We start from the raw sequence: 14,648 nt of genomic DNA, 5'->3' as shown, positions 1-14,648 counted from the left end.
ATAATTGTGAAATAAAATGATGTAAGGAGACATTGAATTGTTCATTTATCTGGTTTCTTTCTGTTTTTTTTAAGAAGAGAATACCAAAACACAAATCTATACATTTGGAACCCCTCCTGGAGGCACTATTGTATATTGTACCACCTTACCCATTTAAACAGTGACTATGGCATTCCAAAACTGATTTAAATATAGAGGTCAGTTATTCTTAAATCATGTGACAACAGATACTCTTTTTTTTTTTTAAGATTAGACCAATAACCTGTGCCTAACAGCTGCATGGTTCTCACTGCTTTCTTTAGCTTTTTTAACATACCCTAAATCCACTAACAAACTTAATACAAAATGAAATCACCCACTGTTCCATGCATATAATAGAAGAACAGCACCCTCCAGCTCCTGCTCTCATCCCTGACCAAAGGGTGTTGTTTGAGTGGCTATTCTAACTCCTTTTATATAAAAAGCACTTTCTATGAGAAAATGCTGTGTACTGATCCTTTGAGCTGTGGAAACATGAATGGGTAAATACTAACTGTGGTGTAGTGCCATCGCAGGCAAGGCCATTCAATGGCAGAAACAGAAAACCCAGAGGTGTCAGTCTGCGCTTCTGCATTACTTTGATTTTGTTTGTTTGCTTGCTAAAAAAGAAATAAAAAACAAAACAGCACCCACGCTATGGCTGTCTCTGTGCATAGACAGGGCAGAAAGCACAACCTGTGGCTCTCTGCCCTTCTTCCAAATTATCTCTCTTCCTTCTCCGCTGCAAGTAAACATTTCTGTGTTCTTTTTTTCAATGGTTATGGAGTCTTCTACATGTGGCTAATTGGCCAATTGATTAGCCAACCAGGAACTGTATGCCTAACATTCTCAGGCTGATCAATTAGACAATCAGCCTCCTCAGAGAGAAACCAAAGGATCACGATTTATGTAATTATTATTTTTCTTTATATACCAACCAAAAATTATCATTACTTTAAACTGTTGGTGTGACTTTGTAGTAGTTTCCGCAGCTCACAGTTCAAATGATGAGTCTGGAGGACGGGTGGTGAGAATAAATTATTTAAAATTTAAACACACATTAAAATTTAAGAGCATCAGTATTGTAACTTTTTTTCATTATTATTCATTCATCTAACCCTGTCATAAATGTATTGGAATATTACAAATGTAAAATGTCAATCAAACTCCTTGGATATCTTCTTTTTTAAAAATCAGAACATTTCCATCAGGTCAGATGCAGTGAGAATGCCTTTGAAGCCTCTGGCTTTAGTACTGGATGTAGCCGACCAACAGTTTCTAATACCAGGGTTGAGAGTAGTTGAGTTGGACCTTAACTATGAAGGGATTGCATATCAGAAAATAAACATATACCAAATAAGTTCAGAAGTATTCAGGCAAACAACAGTGCAGTAATTGCAGACATCAGTGGGTACTACAATGATGTAAGCAGTTTTATTTGTATCTACTATGAGTGGCTGCCACAAAGTAAGCAATCCACTGCCCCTCTGAGTTCAGCTGATGCGCTGAGCCTGAGAGCCTGGAGCACTGGTGGTGAGAATAAATGGATGCTTGCCTGCATGGCGGTGCGCTGGGGAGAGCAGTTAGATGAGTGGTACCTTACCAGCGCCAGGCTAGTAAATGACTCCTAAGAAGAATATTAAGTTAATTTAATTCTCTCAGTTAGTGGTACGCAATAGTACAGAAGAGTCATGTATTCGGGTGACGGCATAATGTTTTTTAAAGCTATTGGAAAGCCCACCAAGATGATCAAAAGGATACCAAGCTGGCTGTCCTGCTCAAAGGCAGGGCAGACTGTGCAGGGATTCTTGTGCAAGACCTTTTTTTTTTTTTTCCGCTAACAGGAAATAACTTGTGCGTTCAGTAGTGCAGACTACAGGGACAAAAAGGCAGTAAGAACTCACAAATTCAGACAAGCAGGAGTGCAAAGCAACCCTGACCAGTCAGGTACCTTTATGAGATAAAATTATTTGACTCTGTATTTGTTGATGTTCGTTTGTCGGAATTTTATAATTGAAGTCAATATGGAGGCACATTTACAGTATTGGTTTTCATCAGAGTTAAAAAGTTAAAAAAATACAAAAAAAAGCAAGCGTGATTGCAGCTCTTTGAGCCTGTGCTCCACTCTGGTATACGTTACATGCTGCTCTGTTGTGTGACTGCACACGGTCCAGAACCAAGTTATTGCTGCTCTGCACCCTAGTGCAGCACCGTGCGCTTCCCTGTACCACTCTCCTGATTGACTACTGCAGCCACTCGAGCCTGTGTATTCACCCCGGTGTATGCTATGTGCTACCCCAGGTTGTGTTGACTACATGCGGTTAAGGCTAGGGTCTGTGCTTCGCCGCCCTTGGTGCTTAGCGCCCCAGCATGTCAATAACAACTGCACATGGCACCCTGATTCTTTGGTGCACCAGTACTGTATTCTAACTCACTCAGTGTCCTCAGTGCCTGAGTGCTTCAAGACACAGGTCTACATCTTGCAGAGTTTAAACAATGCCCTTGAAGCCTTACAGACATCAAGCATTGCTAAATTCCACGCTTGCACGTCCTGCACAACGTCCTCTGCTAGCACGGCTAAGCCGTACACAGCGTTGGGAGCCCCTGGCCTGCAGCAGGCTCAAGCCCTTGCTCTGGCCCCAGCTCAATCGATAATGTCAGCCCTGGAGCTGACCCCGCCTGCACGGATGTTACAGAACCAGATGTCAGCATTGCTGAGGAGGTCCATGATGCTATATCGATCGCGACCTCATGGGAAGGTGGTTCCTTCCTTCAGAAGCAGCTCTAGCTCCCCTGACCATTCCTTGGACCAATGGTAGAGGAATTGCTGCAGCGCTCTAACCGAGAACGCAAGTCATCTCAGCAGGTAGCCTCAGTACTCCCATCCTGTACTTTGGTAAGGGAGAGAACAAGACGCTGGCGTCTGCCGTACTCGATAGTCTGCCATGCTCACCAGTCTGTCCGGCCGGGCAAATGGTTTATAACAGTGAACCGAAAAAACGTGTATTCCACGTCACTATTCGGAAGTATCTCTGCTTCGCCTTTCAGGGGAATGTCTTCCAGTTTCCCGTGCTGTGATTCGACCTCTCCTTAGATCCCTGCATGTTTTCAAAGTGCATGGATGCAATGGATCAGGGTGATGAACTGCCTGGATGACTGATCGATCTGTCCAAGTCACAGGAAGGCACTGTGGCCCATACAACGATTGTGACAAGCATCTGTTGAGGCTGGGTCTCATCCTCAACAATGCCAGAGCCAATTAGTACCGGTGTAAAGTACGGTCTACTTGGGTCTCCAGCTGGATTCCCTTATGATGCAAGCATACCTGTCGGACGACAGAGTAGCTGCCATTCACAACTGTCTGGCCCTGCTCAACAAGAGTTCACAGTACAATTGGTGTTGTGTTAAAAACTATTGGGTCTGATGGCCGCGGCCTCATCAGCCACCCAACTGGGGTTACTCAACAAGTGCCCGATCCAAATGTGGCTTAATGCCTTTCGGCTACACCCAAGTGCCACAGACAGCGTCGGCTCACCATGTCTCACCTATGCTGGGAAGACCTCCACTGGTGGAGGCAAGCCTCTCACCTGAGAGGAGGTGTAAGAATGGGAATGATACATAACCGTCAATTGGTGACAACAGACGCATCCAACTCTGGTTGGGGGGTGAATCTGGGCAGGCAGAGAAGTCCATGGATCCTGGTTGGGTCACTGGACATCCCTTGCACATAAGTACACAGGAGCTGAGAGCAGTCCACCTCACGCTCCAACATTTCCTTCCTGTGCTTCAGAACAGACATGTCTTTGTCTGCATGGACGTACATGAACTACCAGGGAGGGTTTTGGTCCCTGGAGTTACACCGCACAGCCTTTTGGCTGTTGATCTGGGTACAGAGGCACTTACTTTCCCTCTGGGCTGTCCATTTCCCGGGAATGATGAACTGGCCAGCGGACCTCCTCTCCAGGTGGTGCAGCGCATTTGGGAATACTTTGGGAAAGCCAAAGTCTGTCTCTTTGCTACTGCAGAGATGACCCATTGCCCCTGTGGTTTCCGTCCGCAGCTGCAGAAGTCCACTAGGCATCGATGCCCTAGCCCACGAGTGGCCCAAAGCACTTTTGCACGCTTTCCTGCCAATACTGCTGCTCCCTGCCTTACTCAAGAAGGTCAGGGGAGATAAGGTGACAGTTCTCCTGGTGGCCTCCAGATGGCCCAGGAGATTCTGGTTTTTAAACCTTGGCCAGCTGCTGCAGGGCCAGCCCTAGGAGATCCTACCATGCATGGATCTCCTCAGCCAGATGCAAGGCATCCTCTGGCACCCAGAACCAGGCAGACTCCAACTGTGTGTCTGACCCCTGAACAGGACCGTCTGTCCACCTTGGGGCTCTCAGATGCAGTTGTCAGTACACTGCAGAATGCTGGGGCCTTATTGGTTGCACGCCTATAAGTGGAAGTATTTTCAAAATTGGTGCATGACCAGAGGTCATGACCCCAGTCATTGCCCTACAACAACTATTTTGCAGTTTCTGCAAGATCTGTAAGAGGCGGGTCGATACACCTCTACGCTGAATGTGCACCTAGCAGCCATATCTGCATGCCATGTCCCCATGTCGGGCAGTCATATACTAGTGACCCGTTTTTTGAAGGGTGCTTAGTGGTTACACCCTCCAAGGAGGGTCTTCTCCCTGTATGGAGCCTTGATATTGTACTGGAGGATCCCACGAAGGCCCTGTTTGAACCCATACACTTCAGAGAGTTGAAGTATCTGTCTATGAAGACAACCTTCCTCTTGGCTATCACCTCCGCAAAGTGGGTCAGTGAGCTACAGGCTCTGTTGATGCACAGCTCCTGCATGTGTATTTGGGAAGATGGCAGCAGGGTGTCACTACATACAAACCCTGCTTTCCTCCCTAGCCCACAAAATGCAGAAATACTGTACCTTCCACATGAATCAAACTCTGGAACTGGAGTCTTTCCATCCACCTCCATTTTCTTCAGAGGAGGATAGGAGATTGAACTTCCTCTGTCGGTGTGGGCATTGAGGTGTTATGTGGATAGGATAAGAACTCATTCTGACCAGCTCTTTGTCTGTCATGGTATACGGACCCTAGGACAGCCCCTATCGAAGCAGCGACTGTCGCACTGGATTGTGGACACAGTCTCGACTGCGTATGATAGTGCCGGCTTGCCCCCAACCTGGGAGGGTAGCTGCGAATTATACCAGAGCGTTGGCTACTTCTTGTGCCCTCTTCAGAGTGGCTTCCCTGTCCAGTATGTATATTGATGGTTGCACGCTCACATCGCTAACCTTGGGCTATGTGGTTCTGACGAGTCCTTCATATGCTGCTGTTCTGTCTTCTGCACAACTGCTCTGGTATTCTTTCCCATAAGTATGTCGTTGGTCGTCTTCCAATTGAAAGGAAACATTAGGCTACTTACAGTAACCCTAGTTCCCTGAAAGAGAAGACTACCAACAAACCCTGAGAGGTTGCATCGGTCGCCCTCACGGGTTCGATGCAAAAAGAGAAATGGCTTCTATGGGCTGACTATTTTGATCTCTCAGTAGGCGGGAGAGAGGACGTCACCACAGGAAGGGGCCTATTGGCAGCTCTGCTATAAAGAGCTCAGTAAATACCTACCAATAAGCAGGCATATCCTGTAAGTATGTTATTGGTCATCTTCTCTTACAGGGAACCAGGGTGACGATAAGTAACCTAACGATTTTACTCTCTATGTAAAACAATTCATATTTTAAATTTGACAGAAGATAGTATGTTTTTTTTTTAATTATACAACAAGAAACTAGGATTTTTGTGAATACTGAGGGTGAAAGATTGCTATAACTAAGGTGCATTATAACAGCATTAATAAGAGGGGCTTGTTTGATTATTCTTCTTCTTTCTTTCACAAAGGGCAACATAGTATACAAAGATAAATACATTTGGATTCATGTTGCGCTTTCTGTACCTTTACCAAAGTTATTTTTTGTGGATTGCAATAAATTAAAATCTAATTTTAAATGCATTTGCTTGAAGCAGTGTATTAAATCACATTTCATACAATGTGAGTGTCCAACTGTGAATATCTTTTTCTTGCTTTATTTTTTGCGGTATGGTGCAGACCACTTCAGGTGAAAATGTTTTTGCAACAGTTTTTTTTTAATTTTTATTTTCTGTTCATAGTTATATTCTGTGGGGGCTGTGTGGTTCAGTGGTTAAAGAAAAGCTTAGGACCCTGGTGCAAGAGTGTGTAGACCCCACCCTCCCACCCCCCCAAAAAAAGAAAAAAAAAAAACTCAACCTAAAATAAATCTATTTGAAGTTTTGTTCCAAAAATGAGTACAAACCATGTGTGATTTTTGTGGACTTCAATGTCAGTTTATTTAGCTGTACAGGTTTATATTTCAACTCTTATCTCTGTGGTACAAAAGTCAGGCCAAGTAGCTGGATCATAATAATCACATAAATGTGCCTGACTGGGTACCGGGTTTACAATACATGATTCAGTACTTGTATTTGCTGTTGTTGTACATTTCTCTGATTCACATATTTCCTCTGCTCAACTGTTGTTTATTTTTTGTGCAGGAGGAGGTTGGCAGTTCCGCTGCCTCACTATACTTCCATCTGCTGTTGTCGACCCACTTTCAAACCATTCACTGTACACTTTTTTTTTTAGCATGTTCTGCTTTTTGGGAAATTTCTAGCTGTCTTTATATTCACAGCTTAGCCTCTATGAATAGTATTGGATAAAGGTGTCTGCTAAACAAATAAATACTATTAAATACTGCTATTAATATTATTTATTATTAATAACATGTTTAAACAGGAAACTTGTTTTCATGTCTTCTGCAATAAAATATTTTTTATACTTTTTACCCAACTCACTAAGTTATGCTTAAGTTTAAAGTGAGTATAATTAAATAGCTTGCTGCTGCCCATTTACAAGATTGTAATACTGTACCTCTAGTAAGATGTGTTAGTGCCCCGGCTCTGAGAAACAAAAACTTATGCGTGATGATAGTATCATGTGTTTAAATTTGTGTTTGTTTGTTTTAAATAGTTCATTTAGGCTGGAGCAGTGCAGCATGCACTTCGTTACTGTAATATGTCAGTAGGGGGCATGTTTTGTCTTGTAGTTTACACTTCCTGCTCTACTTGGTTGTGGTTGTTGTTCTTTGCAAAGTGTATTTATAATTGTTTCAAGTTTGTTGACAAAGCTACTTTATGACTGCTTTTTTCAACTTTTATTCCTACACGTTCCTGTGTGGTTAAAATAATTCTATAGATGTGGAGCCAGAGGCTGACGTGTATTCTTAAATTCCTCTTACTGTGCAGCACAGTCTGTGCTCTTGAATTAAATAAAGATGGACAAGTCAAGTTGAAAATGATAAGGATCTCTGCTGCCATCCAGACCTATGCCAACTTAAGTCTGAGCTATAAATTAAATGAGGCTTACCCCACCAAAAATTAATTTTGCGGATGGCCATGCTTGTCAAAGCAAAAGACTATGAAGCCATAAGTTCTCCAAACACAATTATTCGGTTTCTACAGCCAAAGTACGGGGACTATTTTACACTGATGGAAGGATACATTCAATAAAACTTAATTTAAAGGTGTGATTAGTTCTTGAGTTTATATTTTTAGATGCATTGGTCCAACAAGTTCTGCTTCGTTTTTTTTCCCTATTTTTTATTTTTTATTTGTTTAGTACACTAAGGTGCAACAATTACAATTTTTGGAAAATTGATTTTACATTATATTTTGTAGATCGCTTTTACTGCCTTCTAAATGGCACCATTTGTAAGCATTAAACTGTTATAATGTAGTTAATGTACAAAAAAAAGCATATTGATTGTTAGAAACAGCTCACAAAATGATGCCCCTAATATATTTGCTATAGAACCCACTGTTTTGAAATTCTAAAAGAAAATTAAATTCAGTGACAAAAGTTTCAACTACTATTTCTAAATTCATCACAATCAGGTGTTTAGTAATTGTGTTTGCACACGCTGCAAGTATAGATGTCTTACCTCTAGATAAGGGACAGGGGTGATTGCGGGCAGTGGATAATCCTTCAATAATCGCTCCTCATCAAGAAATTTCCCTGCTTTCCCATTGTATGCTGGCTGGAAGAGTCCATAGTTCAACACATCCTTCAGACTCTGATTCAGAGTACATAAAATCCGTTGCTTTGAGGACCAGACTGGCGCCTCTGTGTTGAACTTCAAACATTTCTAGAATAGAAAAAATGGAGACATTAATCACCTCAAATTAAAAATTCATGTTAGGTACAGTAGTTGACCAATAGAAACACAACATCTGTTCAAAGACATCAACCAGAATATAGCAATGTTATTAGTTTAAATAAATATTCATAATTATACATTTTTTTGTTTTCATCCAATAGCCTTTTTAGCTTGTACTAGGAAATAAAAGTATAACAAAGCACAGGGATTCAGTCAGCATGGAAAAGCACTTGCATACAGCAGCCACACTGTGCAGCTTGTGGTACAAAGGGAAGCTGCACTATTTTTTACGTTTAACATAAAATCGTACATAAACATAACTAACATCCATTCTTTGTGTGAATTTTAACTTGAACACTGGCCACTTTCTAGCAAAAACTTCCACATACACTACCAGTCAAAAGTTTTAGAACACGCCCATTTTTCCAGTTTTTACTGAAATTTAAGCAGTTCAAGTCCAGTGAATAACCTGAAATGGTACAAAGGTAAGCGGTAAACTGCCAGAGGTTAAAAAAAAAAAAAAGTTTAGCTTACCAAAAACTGAAAAATAATGTACATTTCAGAGTTATACAAAAAGACCTTTTTCAGGGAACAAGTAATGGGTTAACAACTTACAGTTGTTCTGCAGCAATGGAAGTAAATTAAGCCTTGAAATTTGATGCTAACAATTCCTACTGGTGTCCCAACTTTTGTTGATTACTTACAAACCCTTTGTCTGTATAAGAGCAGTGTTGGAACAGACTGTGTTACTACACCCTCTTAAGCATTATTTGGACAGTATTGTACTGCAGGAAGTAGTATATTGCTATCATAATGGCAAGAAAAAGGCAATTAACAAAGGAAGACAGACAGACCATTATAACCCTTGCAAAGAAAGCAAAGGTATCAGTGAGTATAGTTTCCTACACCATCAAAAGGCACTTGGAAACTGGAGAAAACTCTGACAGGAAGAGGTCTAGCAGATCCAAAGCCACAACAGAATCAGAAGACAAGTTTCTGAGAGTCAACAGCTTGTCAGTCAACTGGTCAAAGTAAGCAAGTCTCAGTTTCAACTGTGAAGAGAAGACTTCGAGCTGCAGGTTTGACAGGTCGAATGGCAGAAAGAAAGCCATTGCTAAGATGGCAAAATAAGAAAAAGAGGCTTGCCTGGGCCATGATGCACCGTCAGTGGACTACTGAAGACTGGAAGAAGGTCTTATGGACCGATGAATCAAAATTTGAAATCTTCGGTTCATCATGCAGGTTTTTTGTACGACGTCGAGTAGGCGAAAGGAGGGTTCCTCAGTGTGTGACACCAACTGTCAAATATGGAGGAGGAAGCGTGATGGTCTGGGGCTCTTTTGCTGGATCCAGAGTCGGTGACTTGCACAGTGAGTGGCACCCTGAACCAAAACGGCTACCACAGCATTTTGCAGCGCCATGCAATACCCTCTGGTATATGCCTAGTTGGTCAGGGGTTCATCCTACAGCAAGATAATGACCCAAAACATATTTCCAGGCTATGTCAGAACTACCTTAGAAGAAAAGAACAAGACAGTAGGCTTCAAATCATGAAATGGCCAGCACAGCCTCCAGACTTAAACCCCATCGAGCTGGTTTGGGATGAATTGGACAGAAGGGTGAAAGCAAAGCAACCTACAAGTGCAACACATTTGTGGGAATTTCTGCAGCAGTGTTGGGAAGAACTTTCTGAACAATATTTGATTTCCATTGTAGAAAGAATCCCATGAGTGTGTTCAGCTGTTATATCTGCAAAAGGTGGCTACTTTGAGTAAAAAATTTAGATTAAATTTTGTTAAACAATGATTTATTTTTTATCTCCAATTGTTTATTTGTTCTGTGCTTTAATTTCAGAGTACACTGAGACATTAAACTGCATAAATTTCAATAAAAACTGGAAAAATGGAGGTGTTCTAAAACTTTTGACCAGTAGTGTACATCCAGTTAAAACACAATAAACCAAAAGACATCATCCCATAAAAGTGGTGCATTTCCCTCACAGTGGGCGGGACACTACAGTTCTTGCCATCAGTCAGGTTAGAAATTTGTCATCACCGGATATTTGACCACAATAGAAAAACAAAACATTTTGTCAGGCTGTATTTATCAGATGCATATATAGGCCCTAATCTTGATTTTCCATTGTGGACAATCCATAAATCTCCAGCTCTCTGGGATCAAAGCAGTTGCAACAGATTTGTGCTGAGATGTGATATTTGGATAATCATTTTTAAAAATGTTTTTCTAACTGCACCAGGTATCGGCCAAACTTTTATGGAGTGATCCTCATTTATACATAAACTTGACTGATTGTGTTTCAAAGTAACCTACTGTACTGCAACCACATTAATTCACAAAGCATGGATTGATACCATTAACACAAGAAGAGATCAGGTTAGAGGAAAGGTAAAGTAATCTTTAATTGTTAAGGGAGAAAAGATCATAGAAAGGTGTGATATTTCACCCAGGAGCAGCCCTATCTTTACTAAAAGAAAATAAGAAAACACAGATCAGCTTCTCCAGTCAGTAGCTGAACTCAGACGGTCGGTCAGGCAGGCAGACCTATAGCATGTCACAGAAACAGTCAACCGGAACAAAACTACTCCCTGCATTTGTATGCAAACTGATCTCTGCAATGCTATACTGCATTTTACTTTTACACCATAACCTGGAATTGGCAACTTTAAAATCTGAACGAGTTGTTTGTTTGTTTTGTTCATATGTGATTCCTTATTTGTTAAGATCCAGCAGGAACACTCTAAACTCCTGTAAACTGCTGACAGATTGCATTCAGTACTAATGCCAGTAATGGCAGCAGAATTAACATTTAAAATCTGCTGAGCCAGACACACTTTGATCTTCAAAGGTGAGAAACCCCAGATATTTTCCAGTGAATTTTTGTCTAGTAAATGAACAACTACAATGTCTTATTTTCCATTTAAATAGGACCAGTATTGTGTTTGTGTTGGTATGAAAAATGCTGTTTATCTAAATGGTGTTAAATCCTTCATATTATTTTCATGTGCCAGAATTCTAATGTGTTATCGAATGATTGATAGCCGCAACAGTATATAGCGTGCAATCACCTAACATTTGGGTAACACTCAAAATGTGATTACAAAAGAACTGCTGTCAGATTGCCAATTCCTGAAAGAATCTAAAAAAAGGCTAAGTTTGATCATGTAACATTTAATAGAAATGGCACGTGGTTTGAAGCATAAACTCGGTGATTTTCAGACTGGGTGTTAATCTTCCTCACGAGACAAGCACAATAATCTCTATTGCAATTTTCTTATACTTCTTTCTGTACAGAGTGCTGGCTCCAGGCTTTTAAGCCTTCTTGTGTCAGGAAATATTAATAATAAAGTGAAACATGGATTAATTATATAGGAGAGTGTAAGAGCTAGACAATATGTGTCGGAAGGGAATCCAAGAAGAACAAACATCAATCAGGTAAGTCAATATAATGAAAACATAACATCTCAACTAATGGAGGGGGCCATTATTGTCAACCTTTCCCAATACTATCTAGACATTTCCTTTGAGTCAAAGCTCTAAACCATTTTACCCATCTTTTAAAACAAATATTCATTACAGTTCTTGAAGAAGTCATTTCAATGGGCAAAAGAAAAGCTTGTTGCAATTTAGCAAACATTTTCTTTTGTAATTTGTAATTGAAACAGAACTGCATTCTGTTACAACATGAAGATTCCAATAAACAACATGAAGATTCCAATCCCCCCCCCCCCCCCCCCCCCCCCCCCCCCCCCCCCCCCCATTCCCCCTTATGGTTTTACAATTTTGTATATAAAAATTGTATAGATCTTTACATACGAGGAAATATAAAAAGTATGATAAAAGTAATCAGGCATATTTTATTTATATACCTAACGCAGACTAAAATATATTTTAAATATATCCCATATATTTTAAATACATAAAAAGGGGGGCATTTTGAAAGAAGCATGCAAACTCAAAGACTTTCTTTTGTCATTCATTTTCCAACTGATGTTCTAAAGGCTATTTGGATTGAGAAAGAAATAAAACAAACATTTCTACTGCAATACAAACAGGCCTTGCCCTTATTTTTTGTTGCACACTATTATAATCCCCCACTGAGGATTTATAATGAAGGTGGTCATCCATTGGTACATTTGAGTTTTACATACAATACCAGTCATACATCAGAGCACTCCCACAATCAAAAAGTCCTTGAATTTCCAAGATTAAATTGCAAGTGTGAATGGGGTCTTAGTTATAATGAAAAAAATGCAGAAATCAAGATTATTATATATATTTGTAGTGTTCTACACCCAGCAACTTTAGCATTTATTTACAATCTAGGCAGTTAAAGGTAGTGGGCTCAGACTTATGACCAGTACTGTATGCAGTATCTAGAAACTTGGAAATTATTTAGTAAACACTATTGAGAATGGCAGGGTCTGAGGCTATATGGAGGTTTCTAGCAAACTGTCTGTATGTCAAACATATACATTATACTGTACATGTGCATGCAGTGGATGTAGATTATGGTGATTCACTTTTTCATGTTACTGACAGCTCTAATTTTGAGTTCCCTTGCATTCATGCTGTAATTTTCTTTTTGTTAAAATAACTTAGATTGGACTATACTGTGCCTTATTATAATCTTTCAATCTTTAAAGGGTCGGTAATACATTCAAAGTTAAAAAAAAAGGCTTACAAAAACCATGGTGTCTGTCCAAATAACAAACATTCTAAGCTATCCAGATCACTTAGCACATCAACAAAAAATACAAACTCCTGCATTTTGTAGAGAACAATGTACTCTGTTTTTGCATCATAATAATAACTGCCTCTGTGTCTTGGAAAAACAAAGATACAATGCTTTAAAATGCAATTTAGAATACCAGGCACTAGCTGGCAAAGCCAACCCTCACAACATTACTAGAATTACCAGTGCAAGGTGCTAAGAGAAAAATACTGACATTATTTCAGACTCAGAATACATGATAGTGTGGTGTTACTACAGGGACTTTGACAAAACTGCCATGAAAGCCATGTGGGTGCAGCTCTCCTGACAGACAACACATGGATTTAATTGCTTGAAGGTCAAAGAGATACTTGCTATATTTTTTTTAAAAGGAAAATAGTACACAATCTGGAGGTTTAACTATAAAATAATACATGCAATGCAGAAAAAGATATGAGTGACAGTTATTTTACTAGTTGTTGGATCAGCTACAATATCTGTTCTTCCTATAAGACAGCAGCCTGCACCAAAGAAATTATGGTACCCAAGTGTAACCATTATACTTGCAGTATAAAGTTGATGACTTGGTAAAGGGAGGCTTGTGATGAAGACAAAATCTTGTATTAGTGGCTTGTTTTAATTCATAATTTAACAAAATATTATATTATAACAATATATTCCATTACCAAAATTAATGGATACAACAAACTTTTTTTTTTTTTCCTCACAGCATCAACAAGTGCCAAAAGTACTTTGTCATGGTAACAAGACAGCCCAGTGAGTCAAGTTGTCTTATTTGCTCCAGGGAGAGTAATGGGAAAAGGACATTTGAATTGTTGGTTTTAAAGTTGTGGCATTGAAGGTGATGCCATGGTTATTTACAGCTTGATTTGCAATGCTAGGGTTTATTACATACTATACTACACTTTAGAATTCTAAAAAACCCATGACACTCTCAGCACATGTTAAGAAAATCAACCAGTAATAATGTGAAAAGTAATCAGGTCTTGAGTTCACCAGCAACTTGATTTTTTATAACACTGTATGTAATTCATTCAAACTTTTGTTGGAAAGCGAATTCTAATTTACATTCCAACTTAGGACTGCATAATAGATTTAGCTTACAGTTCACACAGATAATTTCCCATAATATTCTTTCTTTCTTTCTTTCTTAAATGTCAAAGTAAAACTTATTATGCTGTTTGCCCAAAGCAAAAAAATCGTTAGGTTACGGATGTAACCCTGGATCCCTGAAGAGAAGATGACCTCCAACAGATACTTTTGGGATATTGCCTGCCTTTGGCAGGTATTTCTGATCATTTTATGTCAAAGCTGCTGATAGGCCCTTCTGAGAGGCAAAAAGAGAGTGAGTATTCTGCAGAGTGACTATTTGATCCCTCGGGAGGCGGGACCCAGGACATCACTCCGAGGAAGGACCTATCAGCAGCTTTGACATAAAATGCTCAGCAATACCTACCAAAGGCAGGCAATATCCCAAAAGTATCCATTGGTGGTCGTCTTCGAATTGAAAGGGAAACACCAGTTACACTAAATTCTACCAATTTAATTTAATTTACATTATGAAAAGCATAACCCTCTCAAGTTAGGCTATAGAATTCCATAGGTAACTCCTACAGTATTTATCGGCTATATGCC

General features: G+C 40.0%; 1 protein-coding gene across 6 annotated transcripts in view; it reads right to left on the bottom strand.

Moving 5' to 3' along the window:
- Window positions 1–14,648, bottom strand: part of LOC121318216 (SH3 and multiple ankyrin repeat domains protein 3-like) — a 281,025-nt gene that overhangs the window by 205,359 nt on the left and 61,018 nt on the right. For all 6 annotated transcript variants that reach the window (XR_005950583.1, XM_041254654.1, XM_041254657.1 and 3 more), the window contains exon 3: window positions 8,045–8,248. Coding sequence is in view for 5 of the 6 variants with exons in the window: in XM_041254654.1 (XP_041110588.1) it covers window positions 8,045–8,248 (204 nt within the window). In the remaining variant the exon portion in view is untranslated. The remainder of the gene's footprint in view (window positions 1–8,044; window positions 8,249–14,648) is intronic.

The sequence above is a fragment of the Polyodon spathula genome, chromosome 7 (genome assembly GCF_017654505.1).
Source record: "Polyodon spathula isolate WHYD16114869_AA chromosome 7, ASM1765450v1, whole genome shotgun sequence".
In the NCBI taxonomy this organism is placed as follows: domain Eukaryota; kingdom Metazoa; phylum Chordata; class Actinopteri; order Acipenseriformes; family Polyodontidae; genus Polyodon; species Polyodon spathula.
The sequence above is the reverse complement of the archived record's forward strand: the minus strand, read 5'-3'. Positions and strand labels throughout refer to the sequence as shown.